Below are 21524 nucleotides of genomic sequence, written 5' to 3'. Positions count from 1 at the left end.
CAAATTGCTGGGATAAACATATACTCACGCTAGGTTGTAATTCAAACCAATACTAGACACAAGAAAGGAACAAAGCGTCATCTTCATGATATTCATTTTAATTGTAGCTTATTTGAAATGGCTACAAATTTGTTTCTATTATCTGAATTCATTGGTACATAGAGAAAATAGGTCCTCCCCACCATAAAGGGCTTGTGTCCCCAGTGCAGCTACATGTACATCAGGACTCAACACTGCTAACTCCTCACACACAAGACAGTACACAACTGAAATGCCAGGCAGACAACAAGGGAGCACTTTGCTGCAGAAATATCAATCAAACCCCTACTTTCTGCTGTCTTTAAGAAGAAATATGCCAGAAATATTCCTATATTTAATCTTTCTCTTGAGTGGTGTAATTTTTGTTAATCACAGAGTAATCATTCATTGTCTTGTGTTATGAGACAAGTTATCATGTGCAAAGATTAGTTCAGAACTTTTCTGGCCATTTTAGACAAAGTGGTTTAGCTTTGACAGCAGGTTTTCTAACATGAATGTACCTTTAATGAAGGATGCATTCAAAGACCTTAGCACTCAGTTCTTGCACTTAATATGATACTATGCCATTAACATGGATCAATTCCTATGTAAAACCTGCAGAATGTGACAGACAGCATGTCCCCTTATTGTATAAAACATAAATCTGATACAATAATGCTTGACACTTTCACCTGTTTTGTTACATTTAAATAAAGCTTACTGGAGATCAGTTGCTACCACTGTAGCGATACAACATTTTTGGTTTAAGAGAGTAATATCATCACTGTCCAATATCTACACAAAAACTAGATCCTTTTCCGAGCTGGGCAGGCGAAAAAATAAGAATGGCACAAAGTCTTCGTATGGGAAAGAACAGAGGATCATAGGTTGGGGTAAAAATGTTTTTGTTCAGCTCAAGAATATTTCTTCTTCCCTCTTTTAACTGGTGGCTTTTGATTAGAATACTTCAGCATGTGTGTATGCTACTGCAATAAGTATACTACACATAGTACTAGGTAACAAAGAACAGGAACACAGGAGCTAGATGGCATAATATACGTGGCTCTCCTTTTAAATGATTTTGCTCATCTTGATTAGATGTATAGAAAGTAACAATACAAGTACATGTAGCAAGGGATACACATTACACAAACTAAGCCTTTTCAGTTTCTTTGCATCAAATGTTCAACAGATATTTACAGAAACTGAGCAGTTGCTATCAAAATTTTTGATTGACCACACACAATGGTCAAGTTTTTCTTTCAATCACCAGTGAAATTGTTAAGTCCTGTGCTGTTATAAATGCTGTACATCAAACTCATCATCTTTTTGCTTTGCTTAAAATATCCTGATACATTTGTCTCCATGACCATAATTATACCATCTTGGCATCATCCCACTACTGTAACCAAAGCACACGATGTGGCAGGATTTTCCTAAACATTTGTCCCATTGTGAGTTACTTTATTTTGATTTGAAAGTCATCTAGCACGTCACAGCTGTTGAGCTTACAGAAGACAACCAAATATCATCTGCAAGCAAACCTATGCCATGTTGACAAAACTCAAGGATGGGACAAAACTTATGATTTGAAAAGGAACTTCTAAGGTAGGGATGGACCAAGCACATATTATTTGCAATACGGTAAATGTATGGATCACATATTATTCACAATTTGAGTGGATCTTTAAAGGCCTATTGGACTTTGCATACTAATGACTTATCTATGTATTATGGTGACAGACTCCTGTTAGCCTGTTAATATGCTCCATTGCACAGTGTCCTCCCACACTAATCATCAATACATCATCCAATTGATAAGGACTGTTTTATCAACCTCTACACCATATCTTTTGAATGCTCCTCGGCACCTACAATTTTCCTCTGTACAAATTTTATACAATTTCTAAGAGAAGATAATCACTGAAGGCCTTTTTTCCTGGAGTCTGCCGCACTTGAAAGTCCAGACAATGCATGGCGAAACCCTGATTGAGTGCAGAGTCTATAAGCATGTTAACAAACTAACAATACACATGCACTGTGTCAATATGTCTACCACACATATCAGCACAGTACTAATACACTACAGTAAGGCTAGGGTCATTGCCACAGGGCGGCTGGAAAGTTGTTCACTTCTCCCATGTCGTTGATATCAGTACCCTTGTAGTTGTATGTCAACTTTATTCTCATCCTGATCGGTGCCTAGAAAACAAATGAAAACAAACATGTTAAAAACACAACCAATCACAGTATGTGTTACTGAAACAGATGGTAATACAGCACAAGGTTTATGAACCAACAGTTCTAGCCAAGGATTTGTCTAAGGTAAACACACAATTACAGTTAAAGGTTATTGCAATGGACATATGTCATACAAAAAACAATAAAAATGTGGTAGACTTTATTGTGACAACTTTTTGTTGAGCTCTATACCTAATCTATGGTGACAGTCCTGCATTTCCATAATTCCATATCAAGCATACCCCATCATAGTGAAACATTACTCACTTTCTGTGGGTTGAGGATCTTGATGACCTGTGTGACTACTCCCATGTTGGATGGGGGCACCACACTACCAGACGGGGACTGGAGCTGAAGCTGGAATGTCTGTGGTAAGCAATACAGGACAAGATCAGCTGAACAGTTTCCTCCTATTTTACCCTTCATCAAATTCTCTGCAGCTGACTTTACAGACTTGAGAATGCACTTTGAGAGGAAGCTACCAGAGGAATTATACTATCTTCCAATGTCCTTGAAAAGTATTTTTCCAGTATCTAATGATTAATTTTCCTCACATCAATGTTTGCCTACAAAATAATCCCCAAAATCTGTTAGCATTTCAATTCAGATTTGTTGTTTGAAAGATTTGGAAAATTTCTGAAAACATAACCCTTTTCAGCAAAGGTACTGACACAAACCTTTGGAACTGCAGCCTGGAACACAAACTCGTTCATGGGTGTATCCGTGCTGTTGGTGGCCGTCAGGGTGATGATAGCTACGTTAGCATTGCTATTGTCCCGCTGGAAGCTGAACTCGATCTTCAGCCCATTCTTTTCATATGCTGTTAGAGATGGGATACCTGGAAACACAACACACAGACTGGTGAATATCCCATTACCTACATGGTACATGTTTTAGATTTGTGAAGTGCTAAGTACAACCAGGCACTATTGGTCTAAGGAAGGTAACAATCATTCATGTTATACATTGATCCTAGCTGTCCATCTACATTAGTAGGTCAACCAATAAGAGAGCAGCTGTTGTAATAAATACCTAGGTTGTTGGCAGACATTTGCCCAGCTGGTTGTGCAGCCACTCCATCCATCAAACCTCCCAGCATGTCCATCTGGGGCTGGGGAGCACTCATGCCAGGAACTATGGGAGCTGGACCTGACAAAGAGCAGAGATCAAATTCAAGACTTGCAATGGAATTTGTAAACGCCTGGGAAAGCGACCTATTCACAATAAACTGGCCTATCTATATCTGTGTAGCCGGTAAAACACACCAGCTAAGCAGGCACGCGGCATGGCAGCAGCTGATTATGATACACTGAACGATCTGTCACACCTAACCTTTGCACATTGAGGCGTAGGGTTTGTTTAAATCTATCTAGTGAAAATGTCTACTGTACTTGGTGGTAACATGTTCCACTCTATGATACCACATACACCAATGGGCTATGTATCAAGGTGACTACATCAGCACACTGTCTGTACAAAGTTATGTTCAGTTCCAGGAGAAAGGCAGACTAACCTGGAGCAGGTGAGGTCAGGTCTAACCCTAGCAGATCTCCCAGCAGGTCGTTATTGGCTGCAGGTGGTGCTGCGGGCTTCTCCATTTGTGGGATGACTGGGGCAGGGCTGGGCCCTCCTCCTAACAAGTCCAGCAATGCATTACCCTGTAGGGTGGGCAAACTGCAATCTTAGCATTTCTTGTATTGATACAGAATCAGCAAGTTGTTCACAGGGCTCAAACTACTGTGCAATTTTGTGCAGCCAAAATTTGACCTGTGCACAATATTTGACGGTGGTTGCACAGACAATATCGTAGGTCAAGTTCTGTAGTACCTAGATATTTTTGTAGGCTATATCTGTACTATTATACAGAATATTCTTGAAATTTAAGTATCAGGAAAAATTACCTTTGTTGTTTGATGTATTACTTGTTTATAATTTTCCAGTTATCTATAGAATTACAGATTGAAGTTCTAAAGAGAGTAGGGTTTGTAGATATGTTTTGCTGACATTCTACTTCTATTCTATGTTGAGCATCCAAAATTCTTTCTGTGCACCTAAACTTTTAGCATGGGTGCACCATTGCACCAATTCCCCAAAAAAGAATTTCAAGCCTTGTTCACACGCATGCACAAGAACCATTAAGCCATAAACCAATGTCCATAAAGCTATTTCAGACCTTCACAGGAGTTTAAGTCTAACAGTGCTGAACATAACTGGTTAGAAGACGGACCTCTTCCTGTTTCACAGCAGGGCTAGCAGGAGGTGAAACTGCTGTGGTCTCTCCATTAGTGTTGGCTCCTTCTCCATCTCCTTTACTTCCTACCTTGGCATCTAGTGGTGGCATTCTCTCAAGTAGACCAGACCTGAGGGAAGAAAAGCAGGCAAGTGATGAGAACTTGAACAATCAAGAGAGCCACCAAGTGCCTTGTTCATGTACTGCACCAATCCACAGATAATTAATTTTTCTCATAGCAAAGCCATCAAACCTGGGCTGTCTCTAGCTTTATTTTTTTCCCATCCCACTCATTGTTTGGGGGCCCATGCTGTTATTATTTAGATGGAGGGGGTGACATTGTTTCCAGTCCTAACAAGTAAATTGCGGTCACCAGACGGAAGGACAGGTCCAGGTGACAGCCCTGCATCAAACTTAACATGTCTGTACGAAAGAAGGAAGGACCAAGGGAAATTCAGAACAACAAAATTCAGACTTTCTGAGGGGAAGTCTAAGATATGTCTTACCGCATATGATCATAAGACTTGAAGAGTTTGCCAAATTCTACAGATCGTTGCTGTAACTCCATGTCCACACTGCTGCCAAACTGATCCATTAAGGCTTGGATTCGCCTGGACAGGAAAGAGAAACATCACAAATGAGTTAGAACTTAAAGGTCTATAACAGTGACCTTCTAATGGCAGCTTTCTAGTTCTGGCTTGCCAAAACCTCTCAAACACTCCTTTGTAACCTATACTGTCATAATGACTTCTGAATGCATTTTCTTCATGACATTACAGTGTTTTCAATCCAGATGGTCTTAGCACAAATGCAGTGTAGGCATTGTTTAACTCTAAAAAGAATGATGTTATCACTATGTTATGGTACAACTTCACTGGCATGCCATCAGACGGACAACACAATTACCAATTCTGTATTCTAGTAGATCTGTTGTTCTATATTTTGCTATAAAAATATTCATAATAGCAAGCAAGTGATTGCAAACTTGACTTACGGTATTGTCTGTGTAAAGCGTGTGCTGAGCTTCATAATTGCAGTCAGTGTGAAGGATTTTGTGACAGCCGTCGAACCAGAACTGTTCATGATTTTCTCCAGTGTGTCTAAAACCTCATCTTCTGTCACCTGCATAGTGAGATACCTTGATCACTTCTTATGTTCGTGTACATGTTATCATACTATTTAATTACATTATTAATACAAGCACAAATATGAGTATGCAGAGACCTATACCACTAGGCCCAAACCTACTGCACACTGCCACAAGAGCTGTCTACCAGTCAAAAATCATGCGCCAGGGCAGTAAGAAAAATTCTATGGCAAGAGAAAAACAAGATGACAAGGCGCTTGCCCATCTGAGATCATGGAGGCTCTAAAGACAGTATCTAGTGAGAGAAAAGTAACAGTCTAAGGCTCGAATACGCTTGAAATAGTGGAGATCCAAAACTCATCATGTCAGAGTCAGACATAATAAAAGATGGAAACAAATGTGGACATTTGTGTAATAACTACATAAGACCAAAAAATATTGTTAGAACAAATTTAGTTGAATGACGTATCAACAGTTTTATCTATGAAAAAGTTTACAGCAAGGATGACACAAGCCCAAAAAATGCATGTAAAGGCACTAAGAGCATCGGACGGGACGGACAGACGGATGTATGAACTGGACTTGTCTTAAAGACATATAGGAGCCCACCTGAAGAGGTTCCTCCTCCTCCACCTGACCTGACATGAGGAGATCTCCATACTCCCCAACACACCAGGAGGCCACCTGCACCAGGGGTTGCTGTACAGGGAGATATCAGTGACATGGTGTTGGTAAGCACATACATGTATATGATTTCTTTTATTCACTTGGGTCTGCACATAATGCTTGTGTCGAAAAAAGTTTCCATGTGTACTAATGAATGATTGTATGCTTCAGGGGTAAGTATTGAGTAATTTGTTAACATCACTGACAAGGTTGAAAGACTTGAAAAAGTGAAATTCTGAAGAACATGGTATTCAGTTTCTTTGTCACCAGTTGAATGTAAGGGTATTAAACACTCACCTGTGTGGTGTCCTCCTGGATAGCCCTGAAGAGGTGCTGTACTGTGTAGGCCTGTAGTGATGAGGCCTCCGACACAAGGGAGATCATGTGTGCAATCACATCGTCTCTCACGTAGCTACCAGACTGCGCAAGATAGGAACATTACATGTGAATATCTGTCACAATTGCACTGTTTATAATAATTACAAGAATGTTCTTTTAATACAAAAGTCTTGCTACTATGTGATCGCTGGAAATGCTATATATCTGTTAAGATATTCAATTTCTTTTTGGAAGGGTTAAGACTGTAATAATATTGTACTTACTGTTGACAGAACTTTCAACATAGTGTCTATGTGCCACCTTTTATTGGGAGCATATCTGAAACAAATTGAGAGTCATGAGTCAAATACACACCACACTAGCATATCACATAGACAACAGTATATTAACTAGACTACAGCTTTGATAATGAAATCAAGTAAATGTAATAACTTTGGAGCTATATGTAGGCAATTTGATATTTCATGCATGTACAGGATTTTCCACTTACTTGTCGGCAGCTATGCAGATGTTGGAAGTGCAATCTACTTTAAAGATGGCGTCAGCCTTCTCCAAGAAGAAAATAAGCTCTTTCATCATCCCTCGTACATTGTTGCTGTTCACCAGTGCAAAGCTCAACTCCATTGCTCGTCTAAGCAGAGTGGACAATAATAAAAAATCAATACACAACTAGTGGGAACGCTAGAAAATCCCCATCACTAGGGGAAGAACAGCTGACCAAAAAAAGCAAGTACATCTTTTTTTCGTTGATTTTAAGACATTTTCATGCTACTTACTTTCTAATGGAGATGTCAGGGTCCTTCAGACAGTCCACTATTGTGCTTCTGTGCCTCTGAACAGCATTCAGGTCTGTCTGCACTGTCTTCAACAACGAGTTCAAGGCTACATATCTGATGGGGAACAAACAATGGAATGGTTACTATCGTTGTTTATTTGTTCAATGTATGGAACATGTTTTCAGACAAAGGTGTAAGCAAAGAATTTGATATCAAAGAACAAAAGCATCATTATGAATGGATAAATGCTAACCTGATGTTCTTGTCATTGTTCAACAGGAATCTTCCCAAAATATTTACAGCTAGAACCTGTAAACAAGAGAATAGATGATTTCAAACAAAATATACAAGAGCTTAATACTTGGTCCAGATCATATCAATGCCTAATCATTCCAACTTGCTAGAGAAAAATATACAGCTAACTTATTTGCTATTCTTAGTGAGACAACTTACAGGACGAGCAAAAATTATGAGGAAAATGTACTAGTTTCATTTTTTCCTTACCCTAAGCCCACTCTCTGATTTGATGTCCATGATAGTGAGTACTGTTTCATACAGGATTGAGTTCCCAACATTCTTTGTGGTCTCTGTGTTGGTGGCAACCTGGAAAAATGTAACATGTTTTATTACATATTACTAATAAAACAAATGAGTATATTATGACAGCATATCATACTTCATTCTCCTCCATTATGTTAAAGACTAAAATTAGTGCAAAAATGTAATCTTACCTGTGCCAAAATATCATTCATGGCTTCACTTGCTTCACTGTCATTTTTCCCCAGAAGCCTCAGCAACCGCAGTATCCTCACCTAAGAAGGAAGGAAGGCATTAGAAATGCGACTGACAGACATTACATACTGCAACAGCCAACTCATCAACTCATGTTATTTCGTAACGTTCAACAAATCTAGACTGTAGTTTATGTTTTGCTGCTTGAGTACTACATAATTTTTAAACAAAAGGAAGTATTTGTTGTGAAACATAAGCAAAACAGACAATCCCTTCATCAATCTCCTCCAGTGTACATTGTACAGACTGAGATAATGGGACTCTAGGAAACATAAAACATGATGCTTCAGACACCAATCCCTGTAACACCTTACTTGTAAGAACGGATCGCTGACTCCGGACACATCATGTTCTGGGGAGTACCCTGCCATGATAAGGTTCTTCAGGATTCGCACCAGTTGCGGGACCATCTACAAGAGGAATTGTGGAGTTATTTTAACATCTTAAAATTGGTAACTATGTTGCAAAAAATGTGATCTACTAATTTTTTTTCTGCAGGTTTAAGTGAAAGACCTATCAGGTTACTTCTACAAACCATAAAAACATGGAGAAAAATGTTATAGTCTTGTACTGACAACAAAGGTAACATTGAATCTAAAAGAGTAAGATAGCATAGCAAAAAAAGACAGAAGTTTAGAGTTCCATACAAAACAGAAACAAAATGTTTGAAAGACAAAACAAGGCGACTTAAATGATAATAAACAGAGAAATCCACACAAGTTATACTCTCTGATACAATGACTGCTAAACAACATGCACATTTCATGTGTGTTCAGTGTCTAGCTTTCATCAATAGCAATGTGTTGATTGTGCAGCATATCTGCATGCAATGAGTGTTTCATTTGAGACAGCAGCATAGGTTGCATGCATTGCATTTACTGCTTTTCTTCTCTCCAGTTTTACAGAAGATGACAGAGACAAGATCACCCACCACAGCCACTAATAGTGCTAAAAGGACATCGACACAAGAGTGTGAGAAGTCATGATGGAGGAACATACCTTATTCTGCTTGAATTTTACATGCAAAGAAAAATTAGGCACATTAGTCATGAAACAATTGAAAGGTGATCATGTTGACTTGGTAAACAACACAAATGTATGATGGCGGAACATAGTACAAAAGCCAAACAATATGGAAGCTACAAGCACCAACCAAGCAGGCCGCTACGTTCTTAATTGAACATCTCAAAGCATGCAGAGATATTCCACAACCATTGATCAACACATTCAGTGATACAGAAGCCAGATTTTACTGATCAGCAATTTTTGTGGCATGCAATTAATATACTCTATCTTTGTGAAATCTAGTAGAAAATAAATACACATGCAATTACCTGTTGCAGCCATAGAGACATGACACCAATAACATCTAATCTACATGACACGGGTACACTATTAACTACTACAAGACAATATTGAATAGACAGACATAAGAGGAATCTTCAGGTAGTGAATTCTTTAGGGACCAAAGACTTGAGAAGGAAAACCTAAAATTGAAAATTCCCCTTTGTTCAAGTCATGAACAAATCTATGAAAAGCAGTTTTCACAAATAGACCCGAGTGTTTGGACAAGCAGTCCTAAACTAAGCTTAACTTTTTACTCTCTTGCAGATATGAAACTTTCCCAATGATCATATCCGTCACATTCTTTCTCAACCAAGACACCAAAACTACAATCGACTGAAGGTAGTATTTGAGTTTATGACAGGAGAGTTGATTTGGCTATTGTTGGAACACTCTGTTTAAACACAAAGACAGAGTCCACTGGGGACCATGTGACATATAAAAGGATGACATTTATGTCTTACCTTCCTAAAGTGAGCCAGAGCATCTGGGCTCTTGTCACACATCTCTGTGATCAGACACACTGCTGTCAGCAGGACACCTAAAAGGACAGGGATATATTGTAGCATCCGACATAGCTTTCTTATAAACCTCACACAACTTTTATTTGGACCTTAAAACATACAAGACAATTTGTTAAGACTTTGTCCTTCTATCGTACTTAGACTTACACATATTTCATTGCCTTTTAGTATATACGAATGTCTCAAAAACGCGAAGGCAGAAAAGGCTTCCCTATCTGTCAAAATCATTAGACATAAATCCTAAATGCTATTCAAACATTACCGGTAGTTTTCTAATGACAGAAATGGGAGGATGACTCAAACAAAGGCCTCTCACCATGGTTTTTCTCATTCAGCAGGTTCTTTGTGGCCGGTAGGAACATCTCCATCAATTCTGGCACCTTCCTTATGATGCGAACTGCACACAGAGCAGCCTGAAACAATATTTGTCATTGCAGCATCACCATTTAACTTTCCAAACTGTCTTATCACAATCCATATCTCTGCCATAATTTTTTTTAAATTCTGATACTGATATCTTCCTTTTATGAATTCAGCAGATGGTATTGAAAAATTCAAGTTGCAATTAAGGTGTAATGCTTAACAAGACGGTTGTTTCTTTATATTACCTTACAGTATTTCTTTTTAGTATACCTTTTACTTTTATGCAATGTTGTCACTTGGATAAGCCAATAGTATGATAAGGTTGAACATGGATAGAACTGTTACCTTCTTCTTGATGTAAGCATTGGACGACTTGAGGAGTTTCTCCACCTCTCCTGCCAAGTCCCTGCTCATCTCAACGGAGCAGATGTTTCCCAGGGTGCCGAGCGCCAGCCCCACCACAAACTGGGTGTTGTGGTTCAGGTCACTAGGAAACACGTCACAAAAGGTATTGTTACAAAATGGATTTTGAAACTCTGCACTGTTGGGACTTTATTAGTGCTCTGTGGATTCTAAGTTCAAGTGAGAAAATTCTAAGTGCAAAATGCCTATGGTAGTCTACGTAACCTGTGATGTCTACTGATGATGTCTTCTGAGTCTAGCACAAAACCCCCCACTCCATATCAATTATGTTTCTACAGACTAAAAAAGTACATCCTAAAGCTCACTTCTTGAGACTGTTGGTGACCAACAGATGAACATCCTGTCTCTCATCCAGCAGGAGAGCTGCGCCCAGGTAACCAATCCGCTTGTCTGTGAATCTGGGGGAGGCGATCAGTTTCAAGCACTCCAGCTGAAAGGAGAAATGTAGAAAGTTTAAAACTTTTCATGTACCCACAGGAATTAAATTTGAACATGGGTAACACCTCAAGAAGGTTTTCTCAAGCAACTTGTATATATCTGTTAATTTTCACATTCCTTTTTAGATAAGATGCATAAACCCATAATCATCATAAGCCCTATTAAAGCCTCCAACAGCATCAAATAATCAGCCATATCATGTTCAGAATGACGTAAAATCTTATAATCATACAAGAATGTCTAGCTTTGACATTGATATCTAACTTCAAGTAAATCATATCCATGATTTAGGCTACTACTTATCCATCACATCAAACATACCTGTCCAAAATGTGCAGGATAACCCAGCATGTGGATGTACAGTAGCTTGGCCACGTTGCGGCAGCGATAGGTGTTGTCCTCCTCTCGGAACATGCCACGAATGCTCGCACACTCCTTCTCGATCACGGCTCTCTCCTCGGCCTGGGTGCGGACCGATCGGATCTGCCGGATCAGGTCGCGCAGCTTTGCCGGCGCCGGCATTGTCAACTTTTCTGTGGACATCGGATACAAATGGTTACACATATTTAATCATACTTGGGAAATAGATATTAAGTACAAGCCGAATCTTATAAAGTTACAACAGAAGTGGTTATAGGAAAAGGTATGGAAATACGCAGCGATTACATGATTCACAGATCACAAATGTTATAAAATGCATGGAACATGGCTTTTAGAGGATGAGCGTATTGGTAAAAATAATCATAGCCTAAGATGTGAATTACATCCACCAACAATAAACAAATGTACAGGAATGGAACAGAATGATGATGGCTTTGACCCTTATAATAAAAGACAGGCATAGGTTGAGCTTTACTCCATTTGCTGCCAGCCAACAAAACAACTTGTATTAGTTGAGAGCAACCTAAATAGCAAAAGGAGAGAAAAGTGACACAGGAAAGAAGAAGAAACACCTCCACCTAACACAGATGCAAAACTGAAGGATTATTTGCAAAGGGAATATGTTACCGTGTTACTGTTAAATATTTAGAGGAATGCATCGTAATATTTGAAGTGACTTCAGAATACAATATTTATATAAGATACCCTGTAAATAACATCATTTTTCTTTCGGGTCTATGATTTCAGTGACATCGTCAAATCCTGTGTACTACTTACACCTGGCATACCTTACCTGAGCAGGTGTGACTAGGATGTGATGATATCATGGGAGTTGAAAAATAGGCAATGTAAATTTTGTACTCTCATAAGTCAACACTCTTTTATCATTATTTTCAAGGTATGAAAACACACAAAAGATTTTAAAAATATTTGTAGTAATATGAAAGCCACTTCAAATACTATGAGGCACTCATTCAAATGTTCCAAACAGCCAGGAAGCCGTCTGTGGCAATATTTGCAGCCCTTACCCAGTAGCTGACTCATGGGGGCAGGTTACCCGTTTTTCTGCAAAACAGTCAGGAATATGATCACAAATCAACATGGCTTCATTACATAATTAACATTCGAATCACACCAACATAAATATAATTTATTACACAGTTGGTCTTACATCAATCCTTTTGTTAACATTCATATAACATTACATCATGGCCAAATATTTATGATCAAATAATAATGACCAAAGTACACAACATTAGGGACATAACAACTTTCCTCCAGGGATATAATCAATACACATTGACTAATACAAATCCATTACCATAAATTTGACCTTTGAAAGACTCTAAATGATGTGTTTCAATGATTTTCATATGTCAAAATGCAATATGTTGTATTGAAATTATTGTGCCAAGGGGAACTTTTGCCCCAAAGCTATTACTGTTACCTGAGGATAAAAGCATTCTTAACCTCAAAGCTCCAGAGATGTCAAACATTTATCAGAGCGTAATTCAAGTACATGGTAAAGATACATAAAAGACTGCTGGCAGTCGGGTCAAAGGGCTGTCACCCTTTCCTTATGGAACATTTTGAAATGTTGCAGTGCCTTAGTTTCCACAAGAAAAACTAGTTCGTGCCTAATTTGGCCAAAATAATGTGGTAGCCTCATTACTACTCTACCTGCAGCCTCAGGTTTAGATCATTACATTCCAGATAGAAACCTCTGATGTTGTAAATTAGTCTTTGGATGGATCTTACAACAAACCAGGCCCCAATGGACCCCATTGTCAACTAATTTCTCCTGCATTATTCTGCTTGGAGTCGCAGGTGCGCAATTTGCTTCTTTGCTTTCTGCTCTACTGGCTCCATGCTGTGGTAATTGGCTGTTGAACATCACTTAAAAGAGCCAAGGGAAAACAAAAGACATTTTAACTTATGGCAGAAAGCCACAAAGACTGAAACATCTGACGTTCCATAAAGGAGGTTATAGCAGTATGCGCCACACATAACTCTGGGAAATCTCCACGCAATCCAGAAATACATCAATGTCTGGAATGCTTTTTCCAACGACCTACGAGACGTAAACAGGTATCTATCCATTTAGGTGTTTCCATAATGGCCTTCATTCTATTCTAGCCCTCTCGCCGCAGTTTATGGGTCATTTGAACCACAGCAGCAAAATGGCTTTCTAGCTACAATTCCATACTGTAAAATGTTCCTTCAGGTCTCTGAAAACTATTGCATGAAAATTGCAGTGATTCATCCAGTTGGTTCCAGCATAAAAATGAATAGCACAGATATCATAACATTTGTACACATGAATACAATTACTAATGTCACTATGATTCTCTGAGTAATAATAAGAATTTGCTTTCTCTGAAAACTATTGCATGAAAATTGCAGTGATTCATCTGTTAGGTCCAGTATAAAAATGAATAGCACAGATATCATGACATTTGTACATTACACATAAATACATTCATGTAATGACATCCATGTCATTATAATTCTGCGAGGTAATTAATCTCTATTGACATTTCAACTGATATAGTTCAATGACAAACTGAGGACACGTCACTGTGTGCTATATGTCACTGACAAATTTGGTATTTAAGGTTTACTTTGAGAATGTCATTGGTACATTAACATGTCACATGAACACCAAGTCCAATGACTTAACATGCTAGTCAATTCTATAAGGTTTTGAGAGACATTGATTTTTTTTGGTTGCAACAAGAACTATTTATAGTCAAGAGTAATCTTTGAATGGATCTTGCTAGAAAAATTTTCAATAATCAATATGTCATACTAATGACCTTGATTTCAAATCAGAATCCTTAATCTTACATCTTTCAAGTTGTACAAATTTCTCGCTGGCCGCAGCTCATTACTTCATTGCTTTTATAGGTTCATATACATTTGTGCTCATTTGGTCCAGTACATCTGCAAGGATTCGAGGGAGTAGTATATTCGACTCTATTCACAAGATATATTTGAAGTTGAAACATTGCATTAACCCATATATTTCATTGAGGATGTTTTGTGTCTGGATGACAGCAGTCACAGCACAATCCTACCTCTGCCCTTTTCCTTTTTTCCCGCCCATGCCATGTCTTTCTGATCAGAATGTTTTCACCAAGAGGCCAATAATCTGTACTCGAATGATTTAATCATTTCATTTTGTAAAGAGGTCATGAAGCTGGCAGCCGCCCATGTAGAAAATAAATTGGTAGTTTAATTTCCCATTTGGGTTATGGTTAACATCAAGGCATTTGCATCTTGGAGAAAAGTTGACCTGCATTCTCATCTACCCTTGTATCATACTGGTATACCTGTGTCATGTCTCTATAAATATATCATCATCCTAAGTATCTCTTCCTGAATTGTCTCTGTATATCTAAATGTTAAACTTTTCTGTATTTTGTACTGTGCTATTACAAAAACAATACAGTCAAACCTGCCTATAGCGGTCACTCAAGGGACTGGCCAAAATCGACCGCTATGGACAGGTGGCCGCTCTATAGAAACGGTTGATTTTGACCACGAGCAATAAGTGCCACACTGAGAAACATTAATTCACAAAACTATACATGTACAGTGTACAGTCAAACTTGGTCTACCGACCACTTCCACAAGACGACGATCGCCGCTGAGATGACTGCTTTCGGCCGGTCTCGATTTTTCCACAAGCATATTATTAAAGTCCAAGTCGATCCGCCCCCAAACCGGAGCACATGCGACTTAAAATGTTGCCGAAGACAACCGTGTCATTTCCAATTGCGCGGTGACATTATTTATCGGCAAAAAATTGCGGAAGATCACGGTAAGATCAGCCTGTTTGGGTTGGATTCCTTGACGGCGGGGGAAAAACAAAATGGCGCCTGAGGTCATAGGGTCATTGGGATAGTCTGCTGTAATGTAGGTGTGGGTTATGATTTTACTCTACGTTCAAATAATACAATATGTAAACTTATTTCGTCAAAGAAATTCTTTGAATGAAGAGAACACAGAATTGATTACTTTAAAACCTTTTTGTAGAGGATAAAAGGCGTCTGTATAATTTATAACAAACTGCTCGCCCATGCTACTACTAGTGAAGTAACCCAAGTAAACAAAGCGTCGGCATCATGTACCGCGCGCAACATTTCTGGCGTCTTAGCGGTTTTGGAAATTCAAAACCCTCACCAGGGGCAAAATAAAACCATAGGCAACATTTTCATGGGTAACACTGCTATAAAAAAAGTATAATGACAACATTTTTCGGCCGAGATTTGAAAGAAATCTTGCGGCGACCATGCGCCGGGACCGTTATCGGCAGTGTTTCCAGACCCGCGGGACCAAAAACCGTGTGGCCGCGACCGCGTTGGACAGTGACCGCTATATACGAATTCTTAATGCTTACGTCAATGGGAAAAATCCAAGGGACCGACAAAAAGTGACCACTATGGGCAGGTGGCCGCTATGCAAAGGTGACCGCTAATACAGGTTTGACTGTACTATATATACACACACTTTGAGACATCCAACACATTGAATCTGGAGTAACTGTCAAAACAATGGGGTACTGATGTGAAGCTATGAGATCCCAAACAAAAATTAACACATGCCAGAAGGTAACCTGCAATGCCAAACCTATAATAAAATGTCTTCAATTGTGCTTATCTGGTTTGACTTTCACCTCTCCCATTCTTGCCTATGCTTTTTTAAGTTATTATTTAATTCAAAACACAAGAATTAAGATTCTCTTGCTGACAGTTCTTTAGATGACTTTCTAGTAATTTCTTGTTGGTCTCTTTATGTCTGCTGCATTCCTTACCCCAACTATGGTTCTAAACATTTTCTGAGCTCAGAACTCTGAGTCAATGAGTAAACAGATAATGCTGGCAAAGATTTGAATCGCCTCTGATGTTCTCTGCAGCTGCAAATGTAATATTTGATGTAGCATGGCAGGAAATATCATGTTCCCTACTGCTAGGCTATGTAGCTACCAATCACACTGCAGGATTGCAGCCGTTTCAATGACAATAGCACTGGCGTTTTGCTAAGAAAGAAGATTTAGTCACATCAATGGGTTAAGCATATTTGTACACCGGTGGACTCTGATCTTCCATGTGCATCATCAAAGAACAAATTTTAATTCATATGAAGAATATAATCACACCTGAATTTCAACCCAACTAAACTGACATAAATATTGGTTTCTTGTTTAATCCTTCCTATCCTATTATTGTCTGTGTGACACACCAGTACGGAATTCATACACCAAGATTTGGGCAAAGGGGGAGGGGTGGGGCAATGACCCAGGCCATAATGAAACGTCAGAAGACCACCTTTGGTGAGCCTCTGTGAGTCTATGCCAAATAAATATGCCCGATCATGTGATGTGCCAGACAGTGTTCCTCATACGGATAACTGTAAAATTTCAACGAACTTGAGAAATGTTGCACGCCTTGTTTCCTGCGGTTTTAGATGAGGAAGTGCGGCATGCAGGTGACGTTAGGTGTGAAAAATTTTGGGACAGGTAAAAAACCGCCTACCGGTGTTCCGAAAAAAATATGGATGTTTACCACAGGAATACCATTTTCAAGGGAGTCCTAAGGCACACGAACCTTATCACCGACGTACTATAATCAGAAGATCATGATCTTCAAAGACTAGATTACTGTGTCGTCATTTAGCGTGTAAAACCATTCCCTAAGCGCATGTTTCAATGGCCTACATGTCAGAGCTCAAACCAAGACTGACGAGGCAGTGAGCACGAAGTTCCGCTGACAGGAAATTTGCAATCACATAACGAACGGGCCTGTTAGCACGGCACAAGGACATTCTGTGTCTACTCTGTAATGTAATGTGTCGATCGGTTACATTGGGAGTACTCACCTGTCTTTAGAAACGTCCAAAATCAGAAGAAAATCGTGCTACGTCCACTGGGGTAACTCTCCATGAAATCCAAGATGGCGGCCACCTGGCCTGATCACTGCCCACCTGTGCACATAGGCGCACACCTCCTACCGACAGCCTTACACAAATTCCTTACATCGAACAGACAAGATATTACACCAGAACTATCTTCTAACAGCATGGAATCTAATTGTTTGGACAGATATCATTCATTGAGGTTTATTATGCAGAGAGCGTTAATTGCACCGTGCACTATATTGTTTGTAGCGGAGGTTTATATCTGACACTCCCGCAAAATCTCGCCCGACTCGTGGCAATCCTGACGTCACCGGTTAATCTCGTGCCCAGTGTACTCCATGTGTTGAGCGGTATGGATGAGAGAGGTGGCTGCTCTCTGTAACATCTCCACAATAAATGCTAGTCCATGGCTTTTGTCTTGGACATCTTCTGACGCCCGAACTTCTGATACTACTGATTGCCTGAAATGCTTTTGAAATGCCCTGTTCTCTTTCTCAGATTCAAATATCTTTGATAAAACTGTCAGGTCAACTTTCCTGAGAATCGACATTATTACATTGTATGACATTATATCAAGGATGTCCTTGATTATATATAACCGTTAATGTCCTATTAACCTAATACACGTTATGTGCACAGAATGTGAATTATTGCGCAAGAAGTTTCCATGCCTCGAAGGAGGTTATTTTGTACTCCATTGTTTATTGTATATTCACAGATACTGTCAATGTTGCTAGTTATGAGGGCATACTTGACAATGCAAGGCTATGACCTCAGATATCAAAGAAATTTGGAACAGACACAAATAGTTATTGATCCAATTGGGGTTGCCAGCAGTTTCGATGTACCGGGCTTGCACAAAGTTCCACATGTTTTTCCAGTAGACTTTCATTTGTTTCTTTGCTCCAAGTCGTAAAGATGAGGGCACTCTCCTGTTATACACCTTGTTTATCACCATTTTGTATTTGTTACTTGTAAATAGTGCACAGGTATCTGCAAGGCATAAGTGATCTGGGCTAGAAACAATGTTGTGTATATGTACTCTTGAAATGACTCTTGGGAGCTATAGTATAAGGGAAGTAATAATAAAATGCTAGAAAGAAAGAAGCATGGGATACAAGAAGGATTCAAAGAAAGTCATGTTTATTTTCTAAGACCATACACCAGGTGAACGGAGGTAAAATTCAAAAATCAGATATCATCCAACCAACATTTGTGTGTTTCCATCATGGCATTGGTACTTGATTATTCATAAAACTATCATATATGGCATTAGCCTGTCATTTTCCTACTTGTTGTGATAAGATACCAACACTTCAATACCAGAAGAACCCTTTTCTGTAGGAGAAAATGTTATCAAATGCCATCTTTATCTTGGGGAAGTTGAAGTTGAATTCAGACTCCAATGTGCGCTTTGGGACTACTGCCTGCCCCTCGGTCAGCATCTTTGCCCTCTCCTCTCCAAGAGCAAAGTTAACAACAGGCCTTGGCAGTGGGAAGAAGCCTGGTCTCTTCAGAGTTGTGTTGAATGCTTTTGTGAAGTCCCAGTTTGTGATAGTCTCAGGCGCCACACCGTTGAGGATTCCGGTGACCTTTTCATCCTCAAGGGCATGCACGACAAGCCTGGTAATATCATTGATGTGGATCCACGGGAAGAACTGCATTCCATCACCTATCACTCCTCCTGAGCCAAACCAGAAGGAGAAATACATCTGTTTGATGGCACCTCCATCCCGACCAAGAACAACACCTGTGGGGGTAACAAGACAATGTATCAGTAAGAAATCATGCAATCACCATGGAAGAAGACATGCTTTCAAGCCCCTGTGACATTTGTTGATCCCAACAAGGTTACCAAATTAAAAAATCTTTAACTCAATCTTTGAAAATCATACAATGATCGAGAAACACCAGGCTATTACTGCCAAAAATGTCACTTAGAGCTTGCAGACTTGTTGGCCGAAAAACTGCATCAAAACTGTATCTTGTGTAAGAGAGACTGTTACACACCTGATCTGATGATGACCTCTCTGGTGTTTGTGTTCTCAGCTGGTAGTTTTGCTGCCTCCTCCCAGGCTGTGGCCAAATGTGACATGTAGTCAAAGTCTCCTCCAGGACTGTCCTCATCGTAGTCATACACATAGCTGGGCTTGTAGTATCCTGGGTACGATGGAAGAGATTTGGAGGGTTATTGTCTTAGGAAAAATAGTGTATAGAATTGCATTTGTGTTCATTTTTCTGTGTTTTGAAGTATTACAAACCTTCTAAATTCAGGATTCTGTTTATGATTTTGAATTGGTTGCTATTTTCCTATCAGTTCCAAGGCTTGAAACCTCTAAAACTAAGTTATTCTACTTTGAAGTTTCTAGCTCAAAAACAGACTTGTGGTACTATGGCCATGCTTCGAGCTAAAGTCTAGAACACAGGCCTCACAGACAAGCTGTAGGGCTGATGTACTTACCTACTCCAGAGAAGGACACCCAGACCTTGGGAGGATTGCTGGCCTCACTGATGGCCTGGGACAGAGTCTTGGTTGTCTCCACTCTGCTGTCCCACACTTCCTTCTTAAAGCCATCTGTCCACCTTGTAAGAAATAAACACATTAAATGGAAGTGTAAGAACAATTGCAATGTTCACATTAAGTGCTGACAAAATAACTCTTCCTTTCCTTTCATAGTAAAGTTAACATATGATGTGTTCTAATCTAAGATCCTTTTGTTTCTTTACTCAGGCTATGGATTCAATTTAATCTCAAATTTAGGAATGTAGCACAAGGATATATGAAAGAACTTAGATGCACAACATGATTGTAAAGTAAGATAGTTTTTTACCTTCTGAATATGTTAAGGATGTTTGAACCCTGCATACCCACAACAGCATAGCACTCAGGCAGGCCTGTTTTCTTCACTTCATCCTGTAACAGATATTATCAATTGTTAGAGTAAGCAATACATTCCAAGATCAATTTCAAAATCTCTAACAGATGTCACACACAAAAAAACTGCTATTTGATAAAACGGCAGTTAATTGGCAGATGATGTTATTAGTGTTGATGACAGTTAGACATCCAGGTAGTAAGATATGCCAAATGACAGTTACTCAAGCAACTGGATAAAATTCAGAGTTTGGTAAAAACCTGGTTCTCCAGTTTTTCCTTCTAGTGACTGACTGCATGCTGTCTGAAACGTCTGACTGTTTCAAAATTTTTCCCAGTTGCTAACTGTCATTTGGCGGATGTTATTAGTGGGCTTGAGACCACAAACTGAGATGAGAAAAAGACTGTTGTGATGACTATTACCTACCCAGGTGATCTTGTTCTTGCCAGGTGTGCGGGAGATGAGCGTCACCTGATAACCTCGATGCTCCAACAACTTCCTCAGGGCTGTCCCTATGAACCCACTGCCTCCACCTGAAAGGGAGTTGGAATGAAAGTCATATGTCTAAAAGAAGACATGGTAATCTAGGTCACACAAAAAGTAAAATTAACCAATTATCATAGCAATTGACTATGGTTCAAAATGACATAAAACTATGTTGCAATCACTATCATCCTGAATATATTCATGAATCAATATATAATATGCCGTGCTGCTGTAATATATAAAAATGTATGCAACACTCTGGCATTATTGTTGCCATGGATAGATTGACCAGGTCAATGACAACTGTTTGGATCGACAAGAATATCTAGCGAACAAACACACAAACCTATCAACACGCGAGACCCCATTGTCCTTGTTTGACTGGGACTGTCTTCTTGCACTTCTTGTCGACTTCTCCGCCAAATCTGGACAAAAATCAGAGCAAAACCGAGCCCAGCAGCAACACTGACTTCCAAAAACGTGATGTTGGGTAACATGACCTTTCACACCAGGTTATTACATTAGTTTAATAGGGGTGTAAAATGCCTGCTATACTTGGCGAATATGTTTGCGTAAATTTACGAGAAAAGAATATCAAAGATATTTAGATTATATTCAAAC

General features: G+C 39.3%; 2 protein-coding genes across 4 annotated transcripts; both read right to left on the bottom strand.

Moving 5' to 3' along the window:
- Nucleotides 1-77: 77 nt before the first annotated feature.
- On the bottom strand, nucleotides 78-17629 carry LOC136439107 (AP-1 complex subunit gamma-1-like). Of its 3 annotated transcripts, XM_066434293.1 has the most exons (25): nucleotides 17503-17629; nucleotides 12651-12687; nucleotides 11563-11774; nucleotides 11109-11233; nucleotides 10726-10867; nucleotides 10334-10430; nucleotides 9958-10034; nucleotides 9149-9157; nucleotides 8464-8559; nucleotides 8089-8169; nucleotides 7862-7960; nucleotides 7611-7666; nucleotides 7358-7471; nucleotides 7072-7212; nucleotides 6845-6899; nucleotides 6540-6662; nucleotides 6186-6275; nucleotides 5484-5611; nucleotides 4996-5100; nucleotides 4487-4619; nucleotides 3773-3917; nucleotides 3292-3408; nucleotides 2937-3097; nucleotides 2527-2625; nucleotides 78-2220 (listed from the first exon to the last, which is right to left on the bottom strand). In XM_066434293.1, exons 2-25 carry the CDS (start codon nucleotides 12664-12666, stop codon nucleotides 2119-2121), a joined length of 2523 nt encoding a protein of 840 aa, XP_066290390.1. In that variant the 5' UTR covers nucleotides 12667-12687; nucleotides 17503-17629; the 3' UTR covers nucleotides 78-2118. The 3 variants fall into 3 exon arrangements, with proteins under 3 accessions (XP_066290390.1, XP_066290392.1, XP_066290393.1); XM_066434295.1 differs by lacking the exon at nucleotides 9149-9157; XM_066434296.1 differs by lacking the exon at nucleotides 12651-12687 and having other exon boundaries at nucleotides 17503-17604.
- Nucleotides 17630-18667: 1038 nt separating this feature from the next.
- Nucleotides 18668-21419, bottom strand: LOC136439110 (epimerase family protein SDR39U1-like). The gene is made up of 6 exons (XM_066434301.1): nucleotides 21250-21419; nucleotides 20844-20950; nucleotides 20373-20455; nucleotides 20003-20124; nucleotides 19552-19701; nucleotides 18668-19291 (listed from the first exon to the last, which is right to left on the bottom strand). Exons 1-6 carry the CDS (start codon nucleotides 21398-21400, stop codon nucleotides 18858-18860), a joined length of 1047 nt encoding a protein of 348 aa, XP_066290398.1. The 5' UTR covers nucleotides 21401-21419; the 3' UTR covers nucleotides 18668-18857.
- Nucleotides 21420-21524: the final 105 nt, after the last annotated feature.

Source organism: Branchiostoma lanceolatum, chromosome 7 (genome assembly GCF_035083965.1).
Source record: "Branchiostoma lanceolatum isolate klBraLanc5 chromosome 7, klBraLanc5.hap2, whole genome shotgun sequence".
In the NCBI taxonomy this organism is placed as follows: domain Eukaryota; kingdom Metazoa; phylum Chordata; class Leptocardii; order Amphioxiformes; family Branchiostomatidae; genus Branchiostoma; species Branchiostoma lanceolatum.
Note: the sequence above shows the minus strand (reverse complement) of the source record. Positions and strands in the feature narration are given on the sequence as shown.